At 43.8% G+C, this 27,986-nt stretch overlaps 1 protein-coding gene across 1 annotated transcript; it reads right to left on the bottom strand.

Annotated features, from left to right (window-relative positions):
* Window positions 1-2: 2 nt before the first annotated feature.
* On the bottom strand, window positions 3-22,455 carry chrd (chordin). Its single transcript, XM_072455747.1, has 20 exons — window positions 22,267-22,455; window positions 20,286-20,389; window positions 20,068-20,194; window positions 17,426-17,578; window positions 17,222-17,339; window positions 16,361-16,448; window positions 15,509-15,650; window positions 14,478-14,615; window positions 14,318-14,400; window positions 12,201-12,348; window positions 10,423-10,529; window positions 8,836-9,160; window positions 7,055-7,296; window positions 6,169-6,282; window positions 4,179-4,479; window positions 3,253-3,309; window positions 3,058-3,161; window positions 2,111-2,374; window positions 985-1,078; window positions 3-94 (listed from the first exon to the last, which is right to left on the bottom strand). Exons 1-20 carry the CDS (start codon window positions 22,391-22,393, stop codon window positions 33-35), a joined length of 2,898 nt encoding a protein of 965 aa, XP_072311848.1. The 5' UTR covers window positions 22,394-22,455; the 3' UTR covers window positions 3-32.
* Between the last annotated feature and the right edge of the window lie 5,531 nt (window positions 22,456-27,986).

Raw genomic sequence — 27,986 nt, 5'->3', positions numbered from 1 at the left:
GGGGGGGGCGTTCAAAGCGGCGTCCCGAGCGGTCAGTGCCTCCAGCTCCGCCGCTTGTCCGGAGTTTTCATCACGTCGTCGTCTTCCAAGGACTCTGAGGAGACGAAACAGAAGTCAGGACTAAATATGGGCCGGCCTCCTGCTGGTGCCAGAGTCAGGACTAAACATGGGCCGGCCTCCTGCTGGTGCCAGAGTCAGGACTAAACATGGACCGGCCTCCTGCTGGTGCCAGAGTCAGGACTAAATATGGACCGGCCTCCTGCTGGTGCCAGAGTCAGGACTAAACATGGACCTGCCTCCTGCTGGTGCCAGAGTCAGGACTAAACATGGACCGGCCTCCTGCTGGTGCCAGAGTCAGGACTAAACATGGACCGGCCTCCTGCTGGTGCCAGAGTCAGGACTAAACATGGACCGACCTCCTGCTGGTGCCAGAGTCAGGACTAAACATGGAGCGGCCTCCTGCTGGTGCCAGAGTCAGGACTAAACATGGACCGGCCTCCTGCTGGTGCCAGAGTCAGGACTAAACATGGACCGGCCTCCTGCTGGTGCCAGAGTCAGGACTAAACATGGACCGGCCTCCTGCTGGTGCCAGAGTCAGGACTAAACATGGACCGGCCTCCTGCTGGTGCCAGAGTCAGGACTAAACATTGGCCGGCCTCCTGCTGGTGCCAGAGTCAGGACTAAATATGGACCGGCCTCCTGCTGGTGCCAGAGTCAGGACTAAACATGGACCGGCCTCCTGCTGGTGCCAGAGTCAGGACTAAACATTGGCCGGCCTCCTGCTGGTGCCAGAGTCAGGACTAAATATGGACCGGCCTCCTGCTGGTGCCAGAGTCAGGACTAAACATGGACCGGCCTCCTGCTGGTGCCAGAGTCAGGACTAAACATGGACCGGCCTCCTGCTGGTGCCAGAGTAGTTCTCAAGTCAACGCAGTGACATCTGGGCCGATGCTTGAATGGGGAATGCTGATTGGCTGTGCTCACCAGTGCAGTCGGGGCAGCAGGCGCCCTCTTTCCGGGTGATGTTTGTGCAGGTCAGAACCGGACATTGCTTTCTTTGGCATTTTGTGACGCCGTGCTGCAGAGGAAGAAGAGAAACAATATGTATTAATGTCAGAATCAGAATCAGAAAGGGTTTGTCAATGTAGAATTCACAAAAATAGGAACTTGCTTTGGTGATGAGTCAAAAAGAGAAACAATTTAAATCTGCAGCTATAACATTAAAAATATAAGTAAAAATAAAGATAAAGAAGTGAACAATAAATAAGTCAAAAAGAGAAACAATTTAAATCTGTGGCTATAACATTAAAAATAAGAGTAAAAACAAAGACAAAAATAAAAAAATAGGCTTAATATGTACCACAAGTCTATTTTTTACAGTTTACAATATCAGGACAAACATTATTATTTAGGTTGTTTAGTTGGTTGCATGTTGCGTGTTGTCAACAGTTGCTTGTCATTATGATGCCACAATCTGCTGAGCTAAACTCACGACCACCGTAAACAAGCGGACGAAGAAGTGGCTCGGTTTTTCCCGAAATTGCGAAATGTGATATAAACCAGTTGTTCTGGTTCAAAATGTTTGAATTGAATCAGAACTAGACGGTCGGGACAATGACACGCAAATTATATATATATATATATATATATATATATATATATATATATATATATATATATATATATATATATATATATATATATATATATATATATGTGTAGCAGCAGAAGTGCAATACAAACTACTACTACTGTGAATACACAGGTTCAGACAAGTGAAAGATGCTTCTTAAGTAAAGCCGCCAATGTGAGGGATTAATTTATCATTGTATTAAATAAATTATCTTCTTTTAAATGTAAATATTAAGATGTGTTGGATACAAAATATAATTGTAGCATTAAACTATAGTTATGGGACATTTTCTGTGTATTTCAATCCAATATTAGTACAGTACTTTTGCACAAGGGTAAATATAACATTACTGCAACAAATACACAAAGTCAGTAAATGTCATCGTTCTTGAAATTGAACGCTTTCTGGTCGAATAGAATGCTTTAAAAACCTTAAACGTGGCTCCATCTAATTCAACGCCTTCGAGAGCCGACTTACGTCACACCAGCAGTTGATGCACTTCATCTCGCCCACCAGAGGCACCCACGGGTGCCAGTTGTCGCTGTTTTGGTAAAAGTTTTTGCCGAACTTGCAGTGGCGCGGCCCGTCGGCCTGCATCATGTCGGCGTGCTCCAGGCCCGGCGCCGTCTTCTCCTCCTCGGGACACTCCTTGCAGCAGTCGGACGGGTTCCGGCGGACGGGGTGGGTGCAGGACAGGGCGGGGCAGGTCACCTTCTCACAGTGCACCTCGCCAGTCAAACCCTGGCAACGAAAGAGGAATTCAAATGTGATTCATGCAAGGAATTCAAGTACAGCCACTACCGTTACATGACTACACAACAGAAGGATAGAGTGCAACATAACACTACTATTACTACTGCTAAATACTAAATACAAATCACTTTATGTGTATATTTCACATTTTATAAACAGAATAGATTCCAAAGTGCTGCACAAATACAAAACAGCAAAAGGTTTGATATTACCAGTCTTAAAACAATGAAACAAATAAAAGGGAAAGCATAAAACCATAAAAAAGCAATAAATAAGCATCTTTGTAAATGAATAAAAAAAAAATGTAACTGCTTCTTCTACGTTTGGCCTCAAGTTCAGATTTTATTGCAATGATCTAAATTGAATGAATCCAGATTTGGTTTTGAATGCAATTTTTTCAATGTCAATTTCAATGTCCCTTTCCATGAATTCATTGATAAAAATAAAAATAAAAATAAAAATAAAAATAAAAATAGAAATAGAAATAGAAATAGAAATTGAAATTGAAATTGAAATTGAAATTAAATAAATAAATGAAAAACATTCTTCTCCAGTCGTTTGACTCAGTGTTGCAAACCACTGAACTGTTAAAGGAACCCTGAGTACAAGACCAGGAGGAGGCACCACAGATTGAGAAGCACTGAATCTGACCTGGTCATTGGTATATTTACCTTGCAAGTGCAGACGGCACATTTGATGTACCCAAAGGGAGGAACAAACGGGTGCCACGTGGTTCCTGGTGCATGCATTTTCTGGTCTCCTTCAAAGTAACAGCCTGAAGACGACAAGACCAATGTTTGAAATATCATATACAATAAAGATAAAACATTCTATCAAATCTGAACATGGAGAAGTTAAGTACAAACCTTCAGGGTTTTCAGCGGCTTTCTCTGGGGCCATCGTGTCTTTGGCTTCTTTCTTGTCTGAAACAAATACACAGAGTTAGTTTTAGTTTTGAGGGAATATTTCCAATTGCAGCAACAACAACAAAAATAGTAATAACTATAGTAACTACTGCTAGTACTATTTCACATACTACTACTGCCACAACCACTATATACTACTATATTCAAACTATACAAATAGCCCAAATAGTAATAAAAATATGAATATAAATTGATCAAATTAGGGATGTAACTATATCAAACGTTATTGTGAGAAGAAACATCACAATTCTACGACTTTGAAATTCTTGATTTTCTTTCCTTCACAAGTCTAATGGATTACACACGTTCTGAATGAAAAAGTAATGATACTGTCACATAAACAGTACTTTTGTCTTTTTATATTAAACTGTTTATATTGAACTGAACTACCGTATTTCTGGACTATAAGTCGCACTGGAGTATAAGTCGCACCAGCCAAAAAAAGCATAATAGAGAAGACAAAACATATGTAAGTCGAACTGGAGTATGAAATGCAGTTGCAAGTGTGAAAATAACAAATAATATCACATTTAAGTCGCTCCGGAGTAGAAGTAGAAGTATATAAGTATAAGTCGCACCCCGGGCAAAACTATGATAAAAGGTGCGACTTATAGTCCGGAAAATACGTTATAATGAACTGATTATAGTGAACAAAATGATATGGAACTGAATTATATTGAATTGATTATATTGAACTGAACTATAATGAAATGAATTTAATGAACTGAATAATTATAATAATCTTGACATCCCTAAATTAAAAAAAGATTATTATTATATTCATTTAACAAACGTGCACAGTTCCACTTCAACCAGTTCCATTTTCTTTCTGCTTCCCCCCTTTTTGTTGCCGTGGCGTTCCTTACCGTCGCACACGGGGCAGCACCGGCCCTCGGGCTGCACGGTGGCGGCGCAGGTCAGGGCGGGGCAGATCACCGGGTCGCAGATGACGGTTTTCTTCTGGCAGCCGCAGGTGAAGCACTTGTCGTAGTTTGGCGTCCAGCGCGAGCCGTGGCCACGGTGCTGGTTCTCGAAGAAGCAGGTGCGGGGGTCCTTCTTCAGCTCCTCGGGGTCCCTGGACGACACCTCCTCAGCCTCCTCCGCCTCCTCCACCTCCTCCGCGGCGGCGCTCCTCTGCCCGACCTCGCAGCGGTTGGGGACGTGGACCTACGGGAACGGCAAAGACTCGGTTTACGACGTTACTACTTTCTAAAGTATTACTCGTTGCGGTATACTTCCACTAGGGGTGTCAAGATTGTTCGGTTAATTGTGAGTATTAAGGTAACAATATAATCTGTAATACAGCTAAATTTAAATAACTTTTTTTATCTGGCTGTTTTGTTTTTTCTTAACTTTATTTTGTCTTTTTTAAAAGTTCAATTTTGTCAAGCCGGTCACAAACTTGAGGAAGAGTAATGTGTTAAAATCAAAATAAAGATGTCACTGTTGTTTGGTCTCGTGAATCATGAATAAAGGTTAAATTGTTGTGTTTTTTCTCACAATAATCGTAACACTTGATTTCTAACTCCAGCTAATGCTATTGTGTCTATTATCATTAGATGACCACTATTATTATTATTATCAGTATTTATTTATTTTTATTAAACCTACTTTTCACACTAAAAATTGCAATAGAAGTGGAAAAAAACTAAAACAAAAAGTGCCAAACGAGTCGTACTCAAAGTTGGAACATTCACATATTTTGTTTGTTCAATAATACTAATAATAATACTTTTGTTCAATAATAGTGATAATGATATTTCTTTACAGATAAAGTAAATCTGTTAACAGCTCGAATCATGTGTGAAGCAGGTCAGAGTAATATATTAAAAAAACATTTTCAAGAACCGAGAGGGGAGGAGTCTGTTAAGTGGCCATAACTTCAACATAACTTCAAGATTCTGCATTTTCCCAAGTGTAAGAAGATTATACTGTAATATACATAGTACAAATATAATACATATAGAAACAATTTAGTTCTTTAAGTGCATATGACGATTAAACTATACTTTTTTTGGTGCTATTTTTCCACAGTTTGGCCATTTTTGTGAACTTTATCGAAAAACCCATGTAAATTATACAATAGTCACGATTCGACACGTAATAATAGCCGATAACACTTTTATTTTGTTTGAACTGACAGAAAACTGTGTCTGACGCATATTTCTGATTGAACTGGTGATCTATAAAAATATAATAAAACTGGGATTTTTTATGCCCCTTTTTCAGTCCTGTAAAACCACTTTGAAGTACTTTGCAAATAAACCTGCCTTGCAACCCGTCTGGTGTAAAGCGATGATACATATTCACCACCAACAAGTGGAAAAACAGAAAAACTTCTTCCCACTCCTTTTGGAAGAGAAATATGATGTTTTTTCACATTTCTGCAGTGCAAAAAACTAAACTGGAGCTAAACAGTACTGCTGCCACTGCTTAACTTCCACTTTTACTCCCACAATGTACTAATAATACTGTTAATACTACCAATACTTCTCTACAACTACCACACTGCAACGAATAACAGCAATACTCACGAAGACAATCACATCTAATTGTTCTTTCCTCAATTGAGCGTCCCCCAAAGCCCCTCGCCAGATGCTTGTTTACGCGTCGGCTCTGTTTACCATAAAAACAGCCGGAATCCGCCGCCGTACCTGACAGAAAAGCCCATCACCTGCGAAACCTGTGTGTTTTTTTAATGCGCCCCAGTAAAACTTTTACTTCCTGGCTTATAAAGTGCCTTCCAGCTTCTCGCACCTGCTCGTGAGCCGGCGCACAGACACATAAACGCCGCCGTCCACGCCGCCGCTCGTTGACAATGGGGAAGTGTTAGCGGCGGGATTTAGCGTTTCTTACCCGTCCTCGGATCTCTCCTCTCGGGTTCATCTTGGTGCTGACTTGGATGAAAGCCTTTCCCTGATCCAGATGTTGGAATAATTCGGAGCTGACGTCCTTCAAAACACCTTGAGCCTATTGAAGCAAGAGCATGAGCGATGTATGGACGGTGAAATGGACAGATGTTGCAGTAATGTCAGTGAGTCAGGTTTGTTTTAGGTTACAGCCCATTTTTGTGAGAATGAGGCAAAAGTGTGGAACTAAAATGTATTTTTTTTATTGTGAAAAATGTATACTATTACTGTTAGAAAAAGTATTTTCTTCTTTTGAAATACAAAATGATGATGAAAAGTGTAATTATTAAGTAAAAATTGCACCTAGTCATAGTTATTTTCGGTGTTAGTTGTATATTCGCCAAAAATGTGTGAAAAAACAAACAAAAACAACAACATCTACTACTACTTAGTACTACTACATATACTACTTTACAGTACATATACTGTATGTTGTGTATTACAGCACATTTTTATGAGAATAAGGCAAACGTGTCGAACTAAATGTCCTTTTTATTATGAAAATATATTTAAAAAATATGTACTATTATTACCCTAAAGAAGAAAAAAATACAATTGTCTTCATTTGAAATACAAAATTATATATTTGAAAAATATATTTGAAAAATATGTACTATTACCCATAAAGAAGAAAAAATAAAGAAGAAATAATTACTCTTTTCTTATTTTGAAATACAAAATTATAGCAAAATGTGAAATTATTTAAGCAAAAATTGCAGCTAGTCATAGTTTTTTTTTGGTGTTGGACCAAAAAGGTCTGAAAAAACAAACAAAAAAACAAAACACTACAACTGCTTAAATACCAGCGTGGTACATGTATGTTGTGTTTTTACCTGCGGGCCGTAGAACCCGGTCAGAAGTCGCTTGTGAGTGGCGCTGCTGTCGTCCAGCTCTCCGATCTCGGCGAGTCCGTGGAGGTGAGCGCTCACGCTCACGTCGTCGCCTTTGCTCAGACCGGCCATGACGATCTCGTAGTGAAGGTGGCAGTTCTGGTCCACGGACACCCAGGCGTGTCCCGATGCTCCCGTCCTGACCGGAGGAGCCACGAAGGAGCCGGCCAGGGGAGTCGGCAGCTCTGGAGAAAGGGACGGAACACGGCTGAATTTAAAAGTCCATTTTACAGTGCGTCTTAATTATTTAGTTTTGTTTAAATTTCAAGTCTATTTTACAGTGCGTCTTCATGAGTTTGTTTTGTTATTTCATTTTCAATCTAGAGCTTTTAATTATTTATATTTCATTTCTTGAGTTGGTACAAACAGATCATCTCAAAAACACTCACATTTGTAAATACTTTGCATAATTTTAAAGTTAAAACTAAATTTTTGGAAAACTTTGATGGAAAATGATTGTTCACCTGCTCAATTTAATATATATATATATATATATATATATATATATATATATATATATATATATATATTTTAACGCTCTGCTAAACATATTTTAATTCCAAACATAACGAGCGATGGAAATGACATTTGATTTAAAAACTAAAATTCACAGTGAAAAGATTCATAAATATTTTGTCTATCTTCATTTCTGAGGAAATGACTCGATTCTGGATTTCGATGCCACAAAGATCATTTCAAATTGCTCTGTTTTTGTGTTATTTTTTCATGATTTTAGACAGTAAACTGATATTTTCAACACAAAATAGTTTTAATTTTGTTTTATTTTTTTTACTTTTGAGAAAGTTTCTTCTAAAACTGTTGAAGAAAAGTCACTGAATGTGATTCTTCTTTCAACCGATACTCGCTCTGGTCTCCATTCCACTTCAAGCCTCGGTTCAATCAGCTTTTGACACTTTTGACTACGGCTCACACATGTTATCAGACTACGGCTCACACATGTTATCAGACTACGGCTCACACATGTTATCAGACTACGGCTCACACATGTTATCAGACTATGGCTCACACATGTTATCAGACTACGGCTCACACATGTTATCAGACTATGGCTCACACACGTTATCAGACTACGGCTCACACACGTTATCAGACTACGGCTCACACACGTTATCAGACTACGGCTCACACACGTTATCAGACTACGGCTCACACACGTTATCAGACTACGGCTCACACACGTTATCAGACTACGGCTCTCTCATTGCTCACACATGTTATCAGACTACGGCTCAGAAACGTTATCAGACTACGGCTCACACAAATGATCAGATTACGGCTCACACAAATGATCAGATTACGGCTAACACACGTTATCAGACTACGGCTCACACATGTTATCAGACTACGGCTCACACAAATGAGCAGACTACGGCTCACACACGTTATCAGACTACGGCTCTCTCATTGCTCACACATGTTATCAGACTACGGCTCAGAAACGTTATCAGACTACGGCTCACACAAATGATCAGATTACGGCTCACACAAATGATCAGATTACGGCTAACACACGTTATCAGACTACGGCTCACACATGTTATCAGACTACGGCTCACACAAATGAGCAGATTACGGCTCACACACGTTATCAGACTACTGCTCACACACTTGACACTTTTGACAGCCATAAAACCGAGATAAACTCTGTAAACTTTGGTCGCCATGGCACCGCCGCCGCCCTTCCCGCCGCCCCGCTTCCTCACCGTGTCTCGGCGGATCGGGTCCCCCGTAGAACAGGGCCTTGATCTGGCCCCGGAGCTCCCCGTCCTGGTTGTGCGCCGTCGCCACGTTGATGAAGAGCTCGTTCTGCAGCAGCATGTGGATGTGCCGCGCCTCCAGCCGGCTCCAGCTGCCCAGCGCCTGCCCACTGGCCCCACTGGCCCCACTGGCCCCGCTGGCCCCACTGGCCCCGCTGACCCCGTGATACTCCGGCGTCAGGTCGTACAGCACCGAGCGCTTGTTACGCCGCCGGGGCTTCTGCTCGATGGTGAGGCCCAGGACGCCGCTGGTGAGGCCCGCCACCTGGACCTGAACGTGGGGGGGGCAGAGGGGCGGGTTTAGAGGGGACGGGGCAAGGCCACGCCCCGTTTTTTCCATTGATCTTTGAACGTTTGAGTCCTGCATTTGAGGCTCGAGCGCCTGGAAAAATGTGGTTTTCAACTCTCCCCGTCTCCGCCAACTATTTACTTGTTATTTGTATTATACTAAACACGCTATTAGACTACGGCTCACACGTGGCTCACACATGTTATCAGACTACGGCTCACACACGTTATCAGACTACAGCTCATGCATGTTATCAGACTACAGCTCACACACGTTATCAGACTACGGCTCACACATGTTATCAGACTACGGCTCACACACGTTATCAGACTACAGCTCATGCATGTTATCAGACTACAGCTCACACACGTTATCAGACTACGGCTCACACATGTTATCAGACTATGGCTCACACACATAATCAGATTACGGCTCACACATGTTATCAGATTACGGCTCACACATGTTATCAGACTACAGCTCATGCATGTTATCAGACTACGGCTCACACATGTTATCAGACTACAGCTCACACACGTTATCAGACTACGGCTCACACATGTTATCAGACTATGGCTCACAAACGTAATCAGACTACGGCTCACACACATAATCAGATTACGGCTCACACATGTTATCAGATTACGGCTCACACATGTTATCAGACTATGGCTCACACAAATGATCAGATTACGGCTCACACACGTTATCAGACTACGGCTCACACACTTTATCAAGCCAAAGAGAAACAAAATAATTGGATAAAAACATTTCTTTTTGTAGGTTCGTGTATGTACCAGTTTTGAACGCATTTACTTCAAAAACCCTTTGATTTTCTTTATACGATTTTGACAATTCACAAAATTGGCGCCATCAAAACTGACTTCAACTGCTGCCGTTTTATTACGTCCCAAATGCACAAATACCCAGCACACATTGGGTCGCTTTACATAGTCCGATTACGTTTATTTAAGTGTTTGCTGTGTAACTAAGCTACTATGACCAAGCAATTTCCTCTGTGGATCAATGAAACGTATCCTCGCTCCTCGCCGCTAACAGGCCGCTAACAGGCCGCTAACAGGCCGCTAACAGGCCGCTAACAGCCGCTAATCTGCTCTCTGTTTTTCCAGTGACCACAGTCCAACCGTGGTCACTTTTTCCCAAACATTGGCCGGCGGCGGTCTCTTTTCTCACTTTGGAAACATTGGCTGCGAGCGGACCGGGGCGCCGATCCCCAACCGTACCTGATAGTCCAGTGTCCCGTTGTCGTGCAGCTTGAAAACGGCCGAACCGACTCCCCCGGTTTTCCCCGGCACGAGCGCGTCGCCGCTGGACATCACGCTTTGAATGGCTGCGACAAAACACAGACATTTCCATCACACAAACGAACGGCACCGGCCACTTTTCGCTTCAGATCACCCCTCGCTCGGGACGGCGGGCGGATGTCGACCGGGTGATGCAATCGGAAGCTGTCACGTCGAATCGCCCTGTTTTCGTGAGTGAAAAAGGGGGCACGTTCTGGCTCCCCCGGGGTCTTAAAAGGACGCCACGCACACACGCCATGTCACGGGAGAAGTCACCGAAAGGACAGAAGCGATCGAGTCACTAATGAGTGGCCGCCGGTGGAATTGCGTGCGCGCCCTTGACCAAAACATGCGTGTTGTTTCAGTGTCTGGAGTGGTCAGAAAAAACATGAAACGAGGATGAGGTAACCCTTGTTGAATGCGACTGGGCTCAGAAAAAGGGCGAAAGAGAAAGAAGGAAAGAAGGAAAGAACAAAGGAACACGAGCCATGTGACCGTAGACAATAGAGGACTTTGTTAGATCGGTCAGGAGGAGATCAAGTTCATTTAGATGTTATGAAATGATCGTTCGAAGCAAAAATGAGTGAATTTGCGCCAAATGAGTCCAAGCTAAGCAGAGAAGGGAAGAGTCCGTTACGTTTACTTGAGTAACTCTTTAAAGGAGCAGTAGGGGGCGCTTCAGAAGACGATTCCTCCGCAAACTGTTTAGAATGCATTAGTAAGTTATTTGTTTATACGTGCTGGCTTTTTCTAGCATTTATCACTTTATTGAAACCTGTTTGATAAGCAGCTTCTTTTCTACATAGTGTATTAACAGACGTGTTTTAGTTCATGGCTTATTAACGTTTATAAGGTGTTATAAGCCATCTACAAATGCTAATAATTGTCTTATAAACAAAGAGCTGGTGCTTATTGATGCCTTTACTAAGGAAATGTATTTGGTCTTTGGAGTGGTTTTCATACAGCGTACTTTAGTAATTAATTTGACAGTTTAGCAATATTTGAGTACAGATTTGACTCTAATATAACCTTTATGTTGAACCCTAACCCTAACCATAACCCTAACCCTAACCCTTACCCTAACCCTAACCTTAACCCTAACCCTGACCTCAAATTATAATCAGATGTTACTCACAGACAGCTTGAATGTAGTTTTCCTAAATACTTTTTAACTCTCTTTGAATATTTCTGTGCACTTATTTGGCAGTAACGTTACTTCTTATTCAAGTACAATGGTTTGGCTGCTCTGCCCACCTCTTGTCCCGGGCTGACATAATCAATACGCAGACCGAGGAAAGGAAGAAGCAGAGGAACAGAGACAGCGCCAAGAGAAGCTGACGCCTCAAGGATTAGAGGCTGACGACCGAAAACTCCCACAGTTTAAAGTCTATTGAAATTGCGAGACATATTGTTCCTCCAATGCAACAAAAAAGAAACACACAAAAAACATGTGTTGGTTTTAAAGGCCCAGATCATCCACCACATTCCTCTCTCCTTCTCTCACACATACGCACAGTGACATGCATGCGTACACGCAGGCCGCCGAGTCAAACATGAGGTCTATAAACACGCGTTTCCCCCGGCGATAGGACTTGAAAGGATAAAGAGAGACAGAGGAGAAACTTGCATACACACAATGACAAAAACGGCCACAGATGGGCTCCAACAAACGAGCTGCAACTTTTGTTTCCGTACGTAAGCGTAAAAGGAGCACTTACTGTTGCACGACTTTCGCCCGGTGATGTAGCCGGACACCTGCTTGGGATCGCGACCCTCGGTGGTCACGGCGATGGCGAGCTGCCCCCTCGACAGCCAGAAGAGCTCGCGGCTGTTCAGGTCAGTCAGTACCTCGGCGAAATCCGGATCCTGGGCACACGTCGGGACAAGTTAGCAAAAAAAAAATACATTCGGACTTGATTTGAAAAGGGGCAAATTTGAAAACTAGTCTAAATAGGACTTTTGGTTATTTATTTATTATTCCCACAGATGGGTTTTAATGATGCCACACCACACCTGAGTTACCCTGCATCCAGCCTGCCATTTTAGAGCACAATGCCATCTTATGTATGTATTTATTTATTTTTTATTTGTGTTGGATATAAGTTTTTAATGTTCAGTATTAGTAAAAAAAAAAAAAGGATAAATAAATAACATAAATACATTTAAGAAAAAAATTATAGTTACCCAAGGGTTAACCAAAACGCAAACAATAATCTAAATATTTAGTCTTGTCATATATGTTGTTGGGACACGAAAAGTATTCCAATGGCAAAAGCATTTTTTTTATCACACACTACAACACACAAAAAGGACCCTCTGCAAAAAATATGGCTTGCATTTGTCCATAACACGCAGCATATTGCGTTCAAGTGTAATTTCAAGCAGACAGGTCGCAGGAAGGAAGGAACGCGAAGGGGGCTCGTGCAAAATGCCGGATTAATGGGGCAGATGCGCGGGCGTGTTGAAGAAACGTTACTTTTATGACCTCGGGGCCACGGTTCAATATAAATATACATGCATCATAAATCTTACGCATGCAGGAGGAAGCCAAAACAGAGCTGGAACAGGAGAGTGGCCATAAAAAGGAATTATTTTCAGGGGGAAATAGATGGATGCAACATTTAGTGGGAAGATGCGACGGGGGAAGTGCGTTGGACGGATCGTCGAAACTTTCCCAACGCGTTAAGTCGTTCTCTGACTCAGTGTGGCTTAACGGTTCCGGTGCGCCTCACGCTTATCGACTTGGGCGTTTTTATTTTTCGAAGACAGAAGAGAACGTTTAAGCTCGATCAAAAACCGGGGCTCACGTTTCACCGCCGCTCCTCTCTCCGTCCATCCCAGCCGCTGACCGCTAACCGCTAACCGCTGACATGTGTGGAGGAGTGTGTGTCCCGTCCCCCCCCTCTCCCCCGGACGCTCCCTCCGTGCGTCTCATCCGCCCCGGTTGCACGTCCCGTCCCGCCCCCCCCCGGTGCGAGGATGTGGCGCCCGTGAAAAAAAAAAACTGCATCCTTCGCCGAGGGGCGGAGAGCGTGGTCCTGCCGTATGTCACTAAACACGGCGCTGAAACCGCCGCCATCACAGCGGGTTCCTTCACACTCGCAGGCGGGACGGTGGACTGTGCGGTAGTCACGGCAACCTCAACGTGAATGCAGGATCGTACGAGCAAGACTGACGACGGAGAATGTATCGCAAAAGTGTGAAAAAGGCTGATTTGTACGTTTTCTGCTGAAATTGTGTTTGTTTTGTGTTGATTGTCTAGTTGTAATATTATTCTTGACTTCGCTCTCATGGTCTTGTTTTGTGTCTGTTCTGTGTATCACGTTTTAAAATTTTAACAAACTGAAAATAAAAAATGGAAAAAAAAAGAAAGAGGAAAAGGGCTGATTTTACTCATTATTTTCACTTTTCAGTCTAAACTACTCTTGGTTTGATCTCTGTTACGTCTTATTTTGACACACTTTGACGCACACATTAAGGGCGTGGACATATCTATTTAAATATAAGTGAAATGATCGTGTCATCAAATATTCTGTATACTCAAATATTTCTATAATACAGATATCGCAGTACTTGCCCGCCTCATCGCACGCTACAATAATTTCCAAATACCGTGCAAGACACCTTGATACCACCTTTGAAACGAACAAATATTTAGGTCAAAGGTTCCTCTATAACTCCTTCTATGAGCGATATCTCTACAATATTTGATCCCACTTGTATTCTGTTTGCGGTTGTTGGGGCCGTTCCTTGTCATTTCTTTCGTAAAAAGCAGGAAACTCTCTCGACAATGACGAGACCGCTCAACGTTCACACGCTTTCCCGTTCTACTCACGTGCGACGTGATATTGGCGCGGATCTCCCTCAGGACGTGTTGACGATAGGCCATCTGGACTTTGATGGGCACCACGAGCGGATCTGCAAAAAACGAAACCAAATGTACGGTTCAAACCGAGCTACTGCGAGTCACGATTCATGTAGCGCTCATTTTATACCTTTTCCTTTGTGCTTGACGAGGCCCTGGAGGATGAGGATGAAGTGCAGGTTGTTCTCCGTGTCGCTGAGGGTCAACATGGCGATGCCCCCCATGCCCGAGTTGTCCTCTTCAGACGTGAGAATGGTGCTGAAGGTCTCTGCAACAAAAAGGCCAAAAAATATAGATGCGGTTATGAGGGTCTTTCCAGTTAAAAGTTTAGTTCTCGCTCAAAAGTAGCGTTCTGTGAGCTTAGATGAGTTTAATGCCGTGCTGTGGGACGTCCTAGGCAAATCAATAACCCTCCACCATAAAAGTGACACCTTTAAAGAAGCCAAATCATGTGCATTTTAGCGGTAGTGTTCTCAAATACAAGTTATTGCTGCCATAAGAGCATGTAAGTAGTTATTAGCAACTTTTTATGCAATTTAAGAGTTTTTTTTATTTTTTTAATCACAAATCATGAATAATTTAAGTTTTTTTAAACAGTTTGAAGTGAAATTAAGGCATTTTCAACCATATGTTTGAAAACTGACTGGTTATCAGCAATTTTGTATGCAATTTTAGAAGATTTTTTGATCACTTTCAGTATAAATCATGAATAATTTAGCAGTTTAAAGTGGAATTAAGGTGTTTTGAACCATATGTTTTAAAACTTACTAGTTATTAGCAACTTTTTATGCAATTTTAGAAGAATTTTTGATAACTTTCTGTTTGAATCATGAATAATTAAACAGTTTAAAGTGGAATTAAGGTGTTTTGAACCACAACCCTCATATTTTCATTACGTTGGCCCATCCGAGCTGGCGACTTTGTGCCTTTTTGCCAGTTTGTGGGAACGGAAAAGAAAAGAGACGGCAGTGAGACAGTCGAGGATTGAGACTTGTACTAAACTCAGTAACTCCTACGATTTTGAGTGCAGCTTATCCCAATTACATGGTTAGAATTCTACGGGTTAACAAATACCCTCAAGCTCAGTAATGTGACTTTTTGTCATTTGCACCACTGTATTTGGACACAACACGAGGTCACAGTATCTCATTTCCAACTGACCGGCAAACAGCGCTCTGTGCTTGATGATCTTGCCCTCCACTTGGTCATGTCTGCTGCTCGCCGTGGCCATGGCGATCCGCATTTGCTCGGACTGCAGCTGTCGTAGGAGCGGCTTAGCGATGTTCTTCCACACGCCGCAAATCTGGAAGGGGGAAAAGAAAGAGCGTATGTAAATGTATAGCCGTCAGCTACATGCACAACACGGCAGGGCTTTTCTAGAGCCGAGGAAAGGAACGTGGCTGCGTGCCGACACGTCATAACTCAAGTTTCAGAGGTAATCTCCGTTTTAATTAGAGATACTTCGGTCCCAGCAATGAGCTAACATGTGAAAAATTCTCAAAACCTTTTTTTTTCCATTGCTTTGGCTGCGTTCCCCATCCCTCCCCTCTCCTCTTCCACATTGGAGTGGTTCTCTCTGAGGTCCTCCGCTCCTTGACATGACATTTATCTTAAAATAATAATCGGCCAATTTCTAGGAGCTGTGTTTTGGGGCCTCGAGCCTCATTGTTCGGACTTTAAACAAATAAAATAAGGCGTGTTTGTATTGGCAAAAGGTCGAGCGCGTCCGTACTACTGTAAAACAAAGATGTTACGAAACGAAAACTGTGTGAAAATCTCAATCTTTGAATCATTTTCATCGTTTTGATTTGTGTCAAATGCTTCACGCAGCTCAAATGTGTCACTATATTTTACGTCGTAGCATTCCGGTCAAGGCCAGTGTTTATTATTGCAAAGTGAATTATGGGAGGAAAAGTCAAAGCAGTGCGGCCTTAGTCATGAGCGTACTTAACTTGGACGTAAACACGGAGCGAGTGGAAGCCGCGGCCAAATTGTGTCCCGGTTCAGTCTTACCATGTCTGAGTTTCCCTTGGGCACTTTGTATTCGAGGGCGGTCGTCCCGTCCACGCCGAGGAAGGTGATTTTCGCCGGCCGGCCCATCCTAAAACACGAGGCAGGCAAAAGGAGTTAGCGATTGTCCGTGAGCTCGATATTTAGTAGGTTTTCACATAAGTTTATAGCTAGGAACAGACATTGAAACATGACAGCAACAATTATTTTAGAACTTTACTAGTTAGCAATTCATTTTTCAATTAGTTGACAAACCAACCCATTATTTCCACTGTGCATAGATACTTTTTAAATACATTTTAAACCAAAAAATGCAGAAAAATGCTTACTATTTATCGTTATTGTTGTTTTTGTGTGTGTGATGTTGTGGTTCTGTTGTTTTTCTTGTTCTATGCTCTAAAAATGTACAAATAAAGTATCTGATTCTCGAAAAAACAGAAATTGCTTGGACTTTTTGGACATTTTGATTTAATAATGCCACTGTATTTGTCATAAAAATGTATATTTACATGTGTTTTAGAGTCCGTATAGTCAAGAGAATGCATATGATCATCAAAACACCACTACAGTCTTGTCTCAAACGTTCAAACATATGGCATTAAACTTGTCTATCTCCATGGAGACAAGCAGCAGACGTCCACCAAACCAAGTCACAAGAGAATGCATGTTTTTCCACGCTATTCTTTTTGTAACAACGTCATTTTATTCTCATACTCTGAAATATTCTACCAGTTTTTCCCGTTCTAGCTTCTCGAATAACAAAATAAATCTCCCGAGTAGCTCCAGCGCGGCAGATTAGCGGCGCGCGGACGGTTAGCCAAACGACATAAAAGCGCAGGCGCTTCTGGGACTCGTGTGCTGCACCTTTGGTATGTGATGGAGAACGCCAAACTGTTCCTGGTCAGAGTGAAGCGAGCCCTGGCCACGCCGCTGGAGCTCGGCAACCACGAGTCGTTTATTCCCGTCAACAGGGCCACAAAGTCTGCGAGACAGAACGGCACAAGGGGGGATTGGGAATTATGAACGTGCGTGATTTGTTTCTGCAAAAGTGAATCTTGCGTAACTCACCGGTGCGGCTCTCTCCAGGCCCCAAGTCCTCGGAGCTGAGGTAAGATCTGTCGTTGTAGGATTTGTGCAGGTCGTCCTCTTTGTCTTTGCCCTTTTCGTGGAAATACTCAAACGTGTCCAGCATGGAATCGGTGTGCTTCTTGTCGTGGTTTGCTAGAGAAGGGAAAGCGATGATCAAACGTGGGAATAAAGGGGATTTTGAAACGTCCAAATATTATTATTAAACGTGGAAAAGTTGTTCAGACTTCCAGGTTTCAATGTCTTATAAAAGCGGTTTCTGGCTGAAGCGACAAGTGGACCAGAACATTTCTAAACACAACATGCCACGTTTTTCCAAAGTCTGGTGCACATATGAGTCCAAAGTATCTCCTTTACTTGAACACGGAGAGCGCTTTTCAAAATGGTGGGATTAATGTAATAAAACTGACGATTTAAACAGTACAGAATGTATCCACTGTACTGTACTCAAGTAAGAGCGCCGTTACGGCAAATGTTAGAAACACAACGTAGTGGTCCTACAAATCATGTCACAGTATTGCACATGATTATGACAGTATTGCACATGATTATGACAGTATTGCACATGATTATGACAGTATTGCACATGATTATGACAGTATTGCACATGATTATGACAGTATTGCACATGATTATGGCAGTATTGCACATGATTATGACAGTATTGCACATGATTATGGCAGTATTGCACATGATTATGGCAGTATTGCACATAATTATGACAGTATTGCACATGATTATGAAGCTGAATGACACATGTTCACTGTTAGCCCTGAACATGTGTCATTCAGCTTTCATAATAATGTGCAATACTGTCATAATTATGTGCAATACTGTCATAATCATGTGCAATACTGTCATAATCATGCGCAATACTGTGACATAAAGTCAATCGTCCTGGTACAATATTCTCTGTCCATGTAACGGCTGTAAATAAGAGTGTATTATTTTTATTAAGAGTATAGAAGGTTTTTTATAAGAGGTTTTTTTTTACAAGAGCTTTCTTTACAAGTTATTTGTTTTTTATTATTATACTTCTGTGCCTAATCTGTGTTACAAAACTGGAATTTCCCATTGTTGGATATAAAGGTCATCTTATCTTTAAAGGTTCTTGAGTAAGAGCAAAAAGTACTCGGGAAAAACAACTACAACTGATTCGCAATCGAAATATCTAAAAGAAACACAAATCATACCAAATCATTCAATATTGTTAACGAAAATCTTCTTTCCAAAAAAAGGACTAAAAAGGACTAAAAAAGTATCAGAAACGACTTTGAGTACTACCATTTTATCAAAACGTCACTCAACTAAACGCGCTTGAGCAAATATAACGACTCTTTTCAAGATTCATAAGTGAGAAAATATGACGTGAGCCGGTTATAATTGGAGCAGAAAACCCTCAGTCTATCTTGGTAAAAAGTGCAAAACGGGCTCAGCCTTGTCATTCAAACCGTCGAGCCAAACCGAGTGTGACATTAGCGTGCCATGCTAACAGAGATCCGCTGTTCGGGCCCTCGCCGCTCGCCCCAAACACACAAACAAAGCGACTTAGTTATACGAGTGTTTAAAATGCGCGGATTAGTCAGCGCGACCGCAAAACGTCTGCTTCACTTCTGCGTGTCATAAACCTCGACCTCCCGCTGCCCCCGCAAAGGCTTCTGGGTACTTTCATTCTCGCCGCGCTCCCCAATTAGTCGCGGGCTGTCCTCAGGTGCACTGACGTTACATTATAGCTACGCAGATGCACGCTTTTCCACCGTTTAAACAAACATATAGCCACGCGGAGCCGATGCTTGGATAAACAGGCTTTTCCTTAAGACGTGACCGCGACACACAGAGGTTGTTGTCCCAGTGACCATGAGCTTTACCTCCACTTTCCATTTGGTCAGGAGGGCACATGCAAGCTAAAATAACACGGAACACACTCAAAATGCGACTCTGCTGTGAGCACGGGAGCCCTCATTCTCGATACGGTGAGTTGAATAAACCGATGTTTGTTGTATGTGCAAAATGACAACGTGCAAAAGTACTAGTACAATTGTTGGTTTCTGTACTTAATTTGACAGTGGGTGATGTTTTAAATCACTACATTTGAGAGCAGCATTCGTCAACGAGACGAAAAAGTGCTTTGCTGCACCGTTTGGGACCGACTGAGATGGCTGAGGGATCAATTTCATGCAAGTTTGTGTAACTGTATAACCAAAATATACAAATAAAAACAGCTTGATAATTTAGGAGATCAATTCAGAGGTTTCTTTTGAACAAAAATGTCAACCAATCCATCCAAATGTTCATCCAAATCACTACTTTTCTTGCTTTAACAGCTCTCAAAAGCGGTCTGAAGGGTGAGGCGGGTCGTACTTTTTGAAGAAATTGCACTTCTTGGGTACTTTCACTCCTACTTGAGTAACATTTAGATTTTGAACTGTACTTTTTTTTCATTTTGGATCATATATTACATGATTTGGTCATATTCATGTCTCGTTATGAATCAGATTTTACGTTCCAGACAGTTCCTCTTACATATACACTTACAAATACTTTTTATTCCTACTTGGGTAACTTTCAGAGCACTGCTTTGTACTTTCACTTGATGCAGTCACTGTACGTTATCAGTCGCTTACCTTTAGGGCAGGTTTTACAGCAGTGTCCCGGTAAAAGCACGGGGTCATCGCAATCCGGATCGGGACAGTCCTGCTTGATATTTTTGCAGTTCACCTTCCCGAACACTTTGCCCCGTCGACTCTTTTGCTGCGGAAACACAATCAAACAGATGCGTTCGGATTACTTTTGAGTAACGTGTTGAAACGTGGGGGGGGTAAAGTAGTGAAACGTTTCTTACAGGTTCACAGTTGCATTGGACACAGTGCATGACGCCGAACGGTTCGCCCAAATCTGGGTGCCATGTGTCTTCCAGGGAGTAGAAGCGCCCTCCGAACGAGCATCCTGGAGAAACGCACACGTGTAATTAGACGTGACAATATCCAAGGTTAAAACGTGGATGACGGTTCATCTTTGCCCTGTTTTGAGACGCGAGACGTGATTAGAAGCGAAGCACAATTACAGCGTGATTACATGGGGCTTGCGCTTTCTCATTTCGCCAGATATGACTTGGACGCACAAAGGGGGGACATTGTTTGAGTCTTAAAATGGCTGCATTGTGTTGGAACAAAAAAAAAAAAAGAGAGCAAAATGACAGGTTTTCAACAATGATGAAGCACTGGAACCGTACGACTGTCTCTGCTTTAAATTCTTACACCAGATAAATCTCCCTCTCGCTCTCTGTGCCGACCAGGCATTTTTCACATGATTTTTTTGAAGATGTGCCTGGATAGCTTTTGACTTGTGCCGCTTAACCTTGAATCCCGTCTCTAGTGGTGGTCCTCACAAAGCCCAAAATACATATGCGGACGGTTAAGGTATTGTTTATGGGCTTTTTAAACTGCATTGTAAAAGTGAGAGAAGGGGTTGGGTGGTGGGGGGTTACGTCGGGTTGGGCATACAGCACTGACTATTTGCTACACGCCTCATTCGAAATGATGAATTGCTTCTTCTTTTTTTAGCATTATGCAAATTCAGTGTTCACGCAACAAGCGTTTTAGTTTAATCAAAGAAACACACACGGCTTAAAGAAGTAACAGCCACTTCAGCTCAAAATCAACAACCTGTTCCAGTTGAGGCTTAAATTAAAAGGTGGCATATGATGAAAATAGCACATGTTTTATTGCTGTGCTGGGGGAAATTGCAGGAGTGTCGGGGTGAATTGGAGTTGTGATCGCACGCTGCTTGTAAAATGCGTTCTCTGTGCTTATTTCTGAGGCGCGCACACGGACGCGCACACACACACACAGACGCACACACACACACACACACACACACACACACACACACACACGCACACACACACACACACACACACACACACACACACACACACACACACACACACACACACACACACACACACACACACACACACACACACACACACACACACGCACACACACACACAGACGCACACACACACACACACACACACACGCACACGCACACACACACACACACTGTAGCTTCCCCAGGCCTGTCCAGCCTGACTAGGGCTGACGGCTCACCCCTGCTCACTCACTGCTACAAAGCTGGTTCACATTATTCTTTCATTAAAGTGACTGCGCGGCGCGAGCTCGGGCCAAGATCCGTGCGCGCTCTTGCCACTTCGGTCTCCAGCGAAATAAATCATGCCCAACAAACAAAAAAAAGCCTCCAAGAAGAAGAAGAAGTAGCAGCAGCCCGATGCTTGTAATGGAAAAGCCCGACTGATTACACTTTTCCAGCTGCTGAGTTGCATCGCTGAGGGGGCCGTGTCGTGGAGTTAGTTACGCCAAAAGCCACAAGGAACGCGGGGACTTTCACACGCCAATCCGACGCTTTGCAGTGCGGTTATGAGTCAGATGTTTGCTGCCAGTTTACAAGAGGTAGAGACCGGGGGGGACACACGGGGGGAAAGCGTCTGCAGCGTGTCCATGCAGGGACAGCACATCGTTGTTTTGTGTTTGAAATCGCAAATAGATATGGAATTAAAGAGGCCTGTTAAACCGAGTCGGTCATTATGCTGGCTGCTATTTCATTGAACACAAACGAACATTTAATAGCTATGATTACAGTTTGGAGTAATATTATGGGTAAAGCGAGCGAGCAATGGAACTTTTAAGTGGTCAAATTGCATAAGGAATTGCGATGATAGCATTTTCCGTGGTGCGTAAAGCGGTGGAAATACCCCTCCAGACGCCTCTGCGGACGCGCGGAGGTGTTGCACGGCCACTCACCTGATAAACCCTTGGGCTGCGGCTCCCTCTCGGACTGGATGGGCAGCGCGGGGGACTTGAGTCGGGAGGCCGCCTCGGTGTGCAGCCACGCACAGCTCAGGACGCACAGCGCGGACAGAGCCAGCATCCCAAGGTCCCTCGTGTGGCTAAACTTTGCCCCCCAGAAGAAGAAAAACAAACACACACACACAGTCCACTCTCTTTGAAACACACCGAGCTCAGTATCCTTCAGAAGATAATAAAGTCCTCTGGTGTGTTGTGTGGGTAAAGGGTCTTGTAGTTGTCCAGCGCGAGCAGCAGCCTAATAAGATCGTCCCAGGTCCGTCCCTTTGGTCTTTATAGTGCGCTCCCTGACAGCTCGGAGCAGGAGGAGGAGGAGGAGGAGGAGGAGAAGGGGTGATGGGGCTGGGATGGGGCTGGGACGGCCGGCTGGGGGTGGGTGTAAAAGGGGGAGAGGGTGAGAGGGAGACGCCTCCATCGATTCACTAACGCGTCTCGAGTGGAAACGATGATGAGGCCAATTCATTTGACATCAAAACTCTTTAACAAATACATCATGATTGGAGTTTGATCAAAGGAAGTGAGAGCGACCCAAATGGCCACGGTATCCAGTCTTTGAAGTTTGAAACAGTAAACGCATTTTAATACTGGCTACTATTTGAAAAGGTTTACTAAAAGGATTGCATTTGCATAACCATTATAATACTGACTATTTCCCCCCCTATTGTAGCTTATATTGTAGACTATCCTACAATGTAACAAAATATTCACTCTGCTGTAATCATCAATCCAAACAATCAAACAGAATCTGCAAAAGCTTGGTTTTGATTTATTTTTAACTGTTTTGGAGCGACTAAAAACATCCTGCTCGCTCATGTTAATATAATATTTGCTTAAACTGTTCTGTAGGTAGTATATATGCTATAATACTACTACTTCCCAAGATATGAGTATAATCAGGGATGGTAAGTAATGCAAATGAGAGGATTTTTGGTGTAATTGTACTTTTTGAGAGGATTTTAGCTTTGTAATGGTGCTTGTTTAATTAATGAAGCTTTGTATCTAAAATTCTATGAAAAGTGATTTTATTATATTTTCCATGCAGACTTGATACATTTACTTAAAACAATTGGAAAGCAGTATTTGAGTACATTTCAACTCTTCAGGGCTTGTTCCAGCAACCAACACCGACAACAAACTGACTTTAATTTGAACTTTGATTCTCTGGGACACTTTCAATGAGGATTTAAGGATGACATTCTCCCCTTGCATTTTTCCCATGATCCCTTGAGTCAAATAGTCTCATCTTTAAGGTTGTCATACTTTGGGCTGTCTTTGCCATGTGGTGTCCATCTGAAGACAACTCTGAGAATACAGTCATCTCTGCTCTGCACCAATGGGACTGTTCCTATGACATCGCTGCTGCTTTTCACCCACTGACCCCTCTGGTACGGCTCTAATTGGCCCTACACTTCATTTTAGTGCCGTGGCTTGACTTTGATGTGGGGTCTTGATGACTTTTTGTTTTTCTATTCCATAACCACTCCAGTAGATTTATGATTTTCACACCCCATAACGCTGATTGAGCCTAAAGTAGCCCTGGGTATGTGGTCCGCCGCACTGTAACCAGCTGACACTCACAATGGGGCCCCCCGCTGTGCATCTCCACATCGTGTACAGTGAGGAATGTATGGCCGAATGTGGGCAGGCTGCTACCAGTATTACTTCAAGTGTGGTCTAACCAGGGACATAAGTGACTGAACAGAAACAAATGAAAATAGCGGGGAGGCCACAAAAACATGTGCTGTGGAGAATCTGACAAAATACGGTGGAAATAATGATAATCATCAAAAAGGCTCCAAAACAAAACTGTGGATATCCTTGAGTGATGAAGATGCCCCTGCCAGGCTTAGCAGGGATTGGTTACACTTGATATACCACATTATAACCTGTCGTTTCTCAAACTCTGGTACATGTACTGCTGGTACTTCTGTAGTTTGAGTACTTCATATCTACATTATTAGAACTGCATTGTAATGGTTTAGTCTCATTTTAGACCTGATTCATTCTCCATTTGCACCATGTTTGTAATTTAGGCCAATCAAAGTCTGGGTTTGGAGCTTAGAATGGTACTTGGTGTGAAAAGTTTGAAAACCACTGGTACTTAAGTCATTTATTGTGTGGGCCTCACACTGTTTGACAGAGCCAATAGCCATTTTAACTCAAGTCTATTTAGCTGTGTATCTTCACGATATCAACAAGAGTGTAATTTATTTAGGTCTATTTAGATCTGGGAAAGGTTCCCATCAAATGAACAGTTTGTAACAGAGCGTCTCCACAGTGGCCCCTTGGGGACCAGAACAAATGCACTGCGGTTCAAGTTTACATTACTGTAGTGGAGCTCACGGCTGATTGATTTCACAGAGTTCACAAAGGGGCAAACTGAAATGTGTTTGGACTATAAGAAACCGATTGGGATATTTGATAATAATTATTATGAGTTTTGGCAAACAGGTTGTACACGGTGTTCCAGATAGATTGGGGTTTGAAGCCTCGTTATATCTTAAGTTTTATGGCAATAGTTGCTGTAGTGACTCTTTATCAAATACACACAAATACACAAACGAATACTTGATAACAACCACAGAGGGTTCTGCTGAATTTTCACTAATGCGCACTGACACTATGGATACATTTGGAGACGTGGTTATTATAAACAGAAGTGGTTACGTCACACGTGGTTTAAAGATGGGGGGGGGGGGCTCTTCTGGAGGCAGAAACATTGTAAACCGGTTGTCCTTACAACCTACATTCAAAGTGTGCGTGAAAGTGTCGAATCCCGGCGTGTTTTGTGCCAGAAGCGCACAGCGAGGTGTGAGCCCGAGCTGTTGTCTTTACGCATGTGTCGCATTACGTCCCCACGCGGGAGCCACTTCCACGCGGGTGTGTGGATTCACGCCACTCCCGCCCGCATAAAGGACCCGATGATGGGCTGTTTACACTTCATCATAGGGTGATAAGCGGCGCTATTATCCCGCGCCGCACACGGCCATTCACCGGCCATTCACCGGCCATTCACCAGCAGACCGCTCGGTAAATTGTCTATTGAGACTAACAAAACCAGGTGCACTTCGAGCCTCGGTGAGAAAACGGCACATGGGTTTGTGTATTGTCCAGTTTCGTAATAATTAGAGTTATGCCACTTAACGAGCTGCACCGGGAACAGAAATACAAGTAAACATGATATAATAGAAGATAAGATCAAACTATAATCAAGACGTTATACAATTCACATTAGTATAACTTCTGAAACCTCCAGGGGACAATCAAGACAAACTTTCCATGAGTTAGAAGTATTCAGAAATATGTTTTTACTTGTTGGATTTATTGTAGCATAAATAAAATCTCATTATCTCATCTTCCTTCCATCCGGGGGGGGGGGGGGGGGGGGGGGGGGGATTACATGTACAGACTTGCACACTCATTTGTGAAAGATTTGTTTGGACATGACACGTCCTTCTTTCTGTCACGTGACCAGCCCTGGACCGCGCTCAAGAGCTTCATCCGATTGAAGCTTTGCCCAAACGTGTCATTTACGTTTTTGGGTTTCATCTCAAAACGGTGCGAAAAGGAGAGAATTGGATGTGAAACAACTGGACCTTGAAGTCATTTAAGATCCTTCACAAAACATTACATTCCAGTGAAATCGATTGACCACGTGTTTTATGGCGCTGAAAGCCCTAATTAGAGCCATACGCGGCGTGTTTGCCTGTCACTTCTCTGTCCATCAACCGCGCAGAGGAAACTACATTTAAAAAAAAAAACGAATGTGCATTTTCAAAGTCACTGGTCTTTGGAGGAAATGCATGCTGCGTTTCACTCATACCTGCAATAAATCAGAAACTGGACGCGTAATGGCGCAGTCGGACGGACACAGCCGCACATTTACCAGTCTTTCAAACCATATCAGATCGTGGAACCCTTTTTGACGTGACGTGTACGCGCGGAACAACAGGGGGGCTGCATCCTGTTTTTTGCCCGGGCCAGAGGTGTGACTGGTCGGGGCAGAGAGCGCTGATGGCACGGCAGATGTGACCTCCACTCCCGGTGCGCGCGGACCACCTGTTCCTCATCACACGCACGCCCCACGCGCACGAACACGCATTTGATATTTACACGTGTAATCCAATCAGACCGTGACCAATGTATACAAAACACAGCCTATGTGATATAGTGTCATTGCCGTGTGCGTGAGTTTCAAACAGAATCACGTATATTTTACAGAGTTGTTGTTGTTGTTGTTGATGATGCAAACAACAATATGGCACGGATTAAATTGTCTCAAATCTTAACATTTCGTTTTGTCTCTCTCGTTGAGATAACGGTCTCATTGCTCACTGTTTATTTGGTCTAAACGTCCCGGGCTAATTACTCAGGAGCCGCTCAGATCTCTGTTAATTAAGGTGTAATCGAGCGTCTCCCGAGCATTCCTGAGCCGCACACACGGAGCTACTGTGCAGGGGCCAACCGTATCACGGGCAGACATCTGAGCCACTCGTCCACACGGCAGCATGGGTGTATCGTCGTGTCCCGCGTCGCCTACAGGATGTGCAATAGGGCCCTGCCAGAAGTGGCCCCGCGCGGGCCCCATAAACGGCGCATGACAGAGGCGCACAAAGCCGGGGCGCATGACGCGTTTACGGCCACTGTTATGCTGATGCCGATAATGATGGTAATAAGAGTTTGGTGCGCTCAGTTGTAAAGCTAATTCTGCTGCTGCCGGGGAACGGAAAGGGGGCTCCCAGGGGCCCCCGTCCCCGCGCACTCAAAATGCAAATGCGGAGGGAAGTCTTTTTTTTTTTTGCGCAGAGAGATGTGGATTCATACAGACGGGGCTCATTTGCGGTACTTTTGGGTGGTTTTCTTTTGTGGTTCCTCGCGCTTGGGACGCGCGGTGGAGAGGGTGAGGCCCCGGGGCTGCGAGGGTGAGGCCCCGGGGCTGTGAGGGTGAGGCCCCGGGGCTGCGAGGGTGAGGCCCCGGGGCTGTGAGGGTGACGGGGCTGTGAGGGTGAGGCCCCGGGTCTGTGAGGGTGAGGCCCCGGGTCTGTGAGGGTGACGCCCCGGGTCTGTGAGGGTGAGGCCCCGGGTCTGTGAGGGTGAGGCCCCGGGTCTGTGAGGGTGAGGCCCCGGGGCTGTGAGGGTGACGGGGCTGTGAGGGTGAGGCCCCGGGTCTGTGAGGGTGAGGCCCCGGGGCTGTGAGGGTGACGGGGCTGTGAGGGTGAGGCCCCGGGTCTGTGAGGGTGAGGCCCCGGGGCTGTGAGGGTGACGGGGCTGTGAGGGTGAGGCCCCGTGGCTGCGAGGGTGACGGGGCTGTGAGGGTGAGGCCCCGGGGCTGCGAGGGTGAGGCCCCGGGGCTGCGAGGGTGAGGCCCCGGGGCTCTGAGCGCGCGCTGCGGCCAATGCGCGGAGGCAATCCGTTTATTTTGACACCTAAGGGAAAAGTGGCCCGGATTGTTTTTTTGTTTTTGAACGTGAAACACATTAGCTGCCACTCACGTAAACGTTTATGTTCTAGGAGCGGCGAGACACTCTAATTATACTCGCAATTAATTTATAAACTATACTTTTTTCATGAATCCAATTTGACCAAAGAGAGGTCAAAGGTTCAACACACACTACACAAAGGAGTATGTCTGGAAGCTATTAAAGTACAGGCCTATC

The sequence above is a fragment of the Eucyclogobius newberryi genome, unplaced genomic scaffold (assembly GCF_026437365.1).
Source record: "Eucyclogobius newberryi isolate DKJ021-1_F unplaced genomic scaffold, fEucNew1.0.hap1 SCAF_10, whole genome shotgun sequence".
Lineage (NCBI taxonomy): Eukaryota > Metazoa > Chordata > Actinopteri > Gobiiformes > Gobiidae > Eucyclogobius > Eucyclogobius newberryi.
Note: the sequence above shows the minus strand (reverse complement) of the source record. Positions and strands in the feature narration are given on the sequence as shown.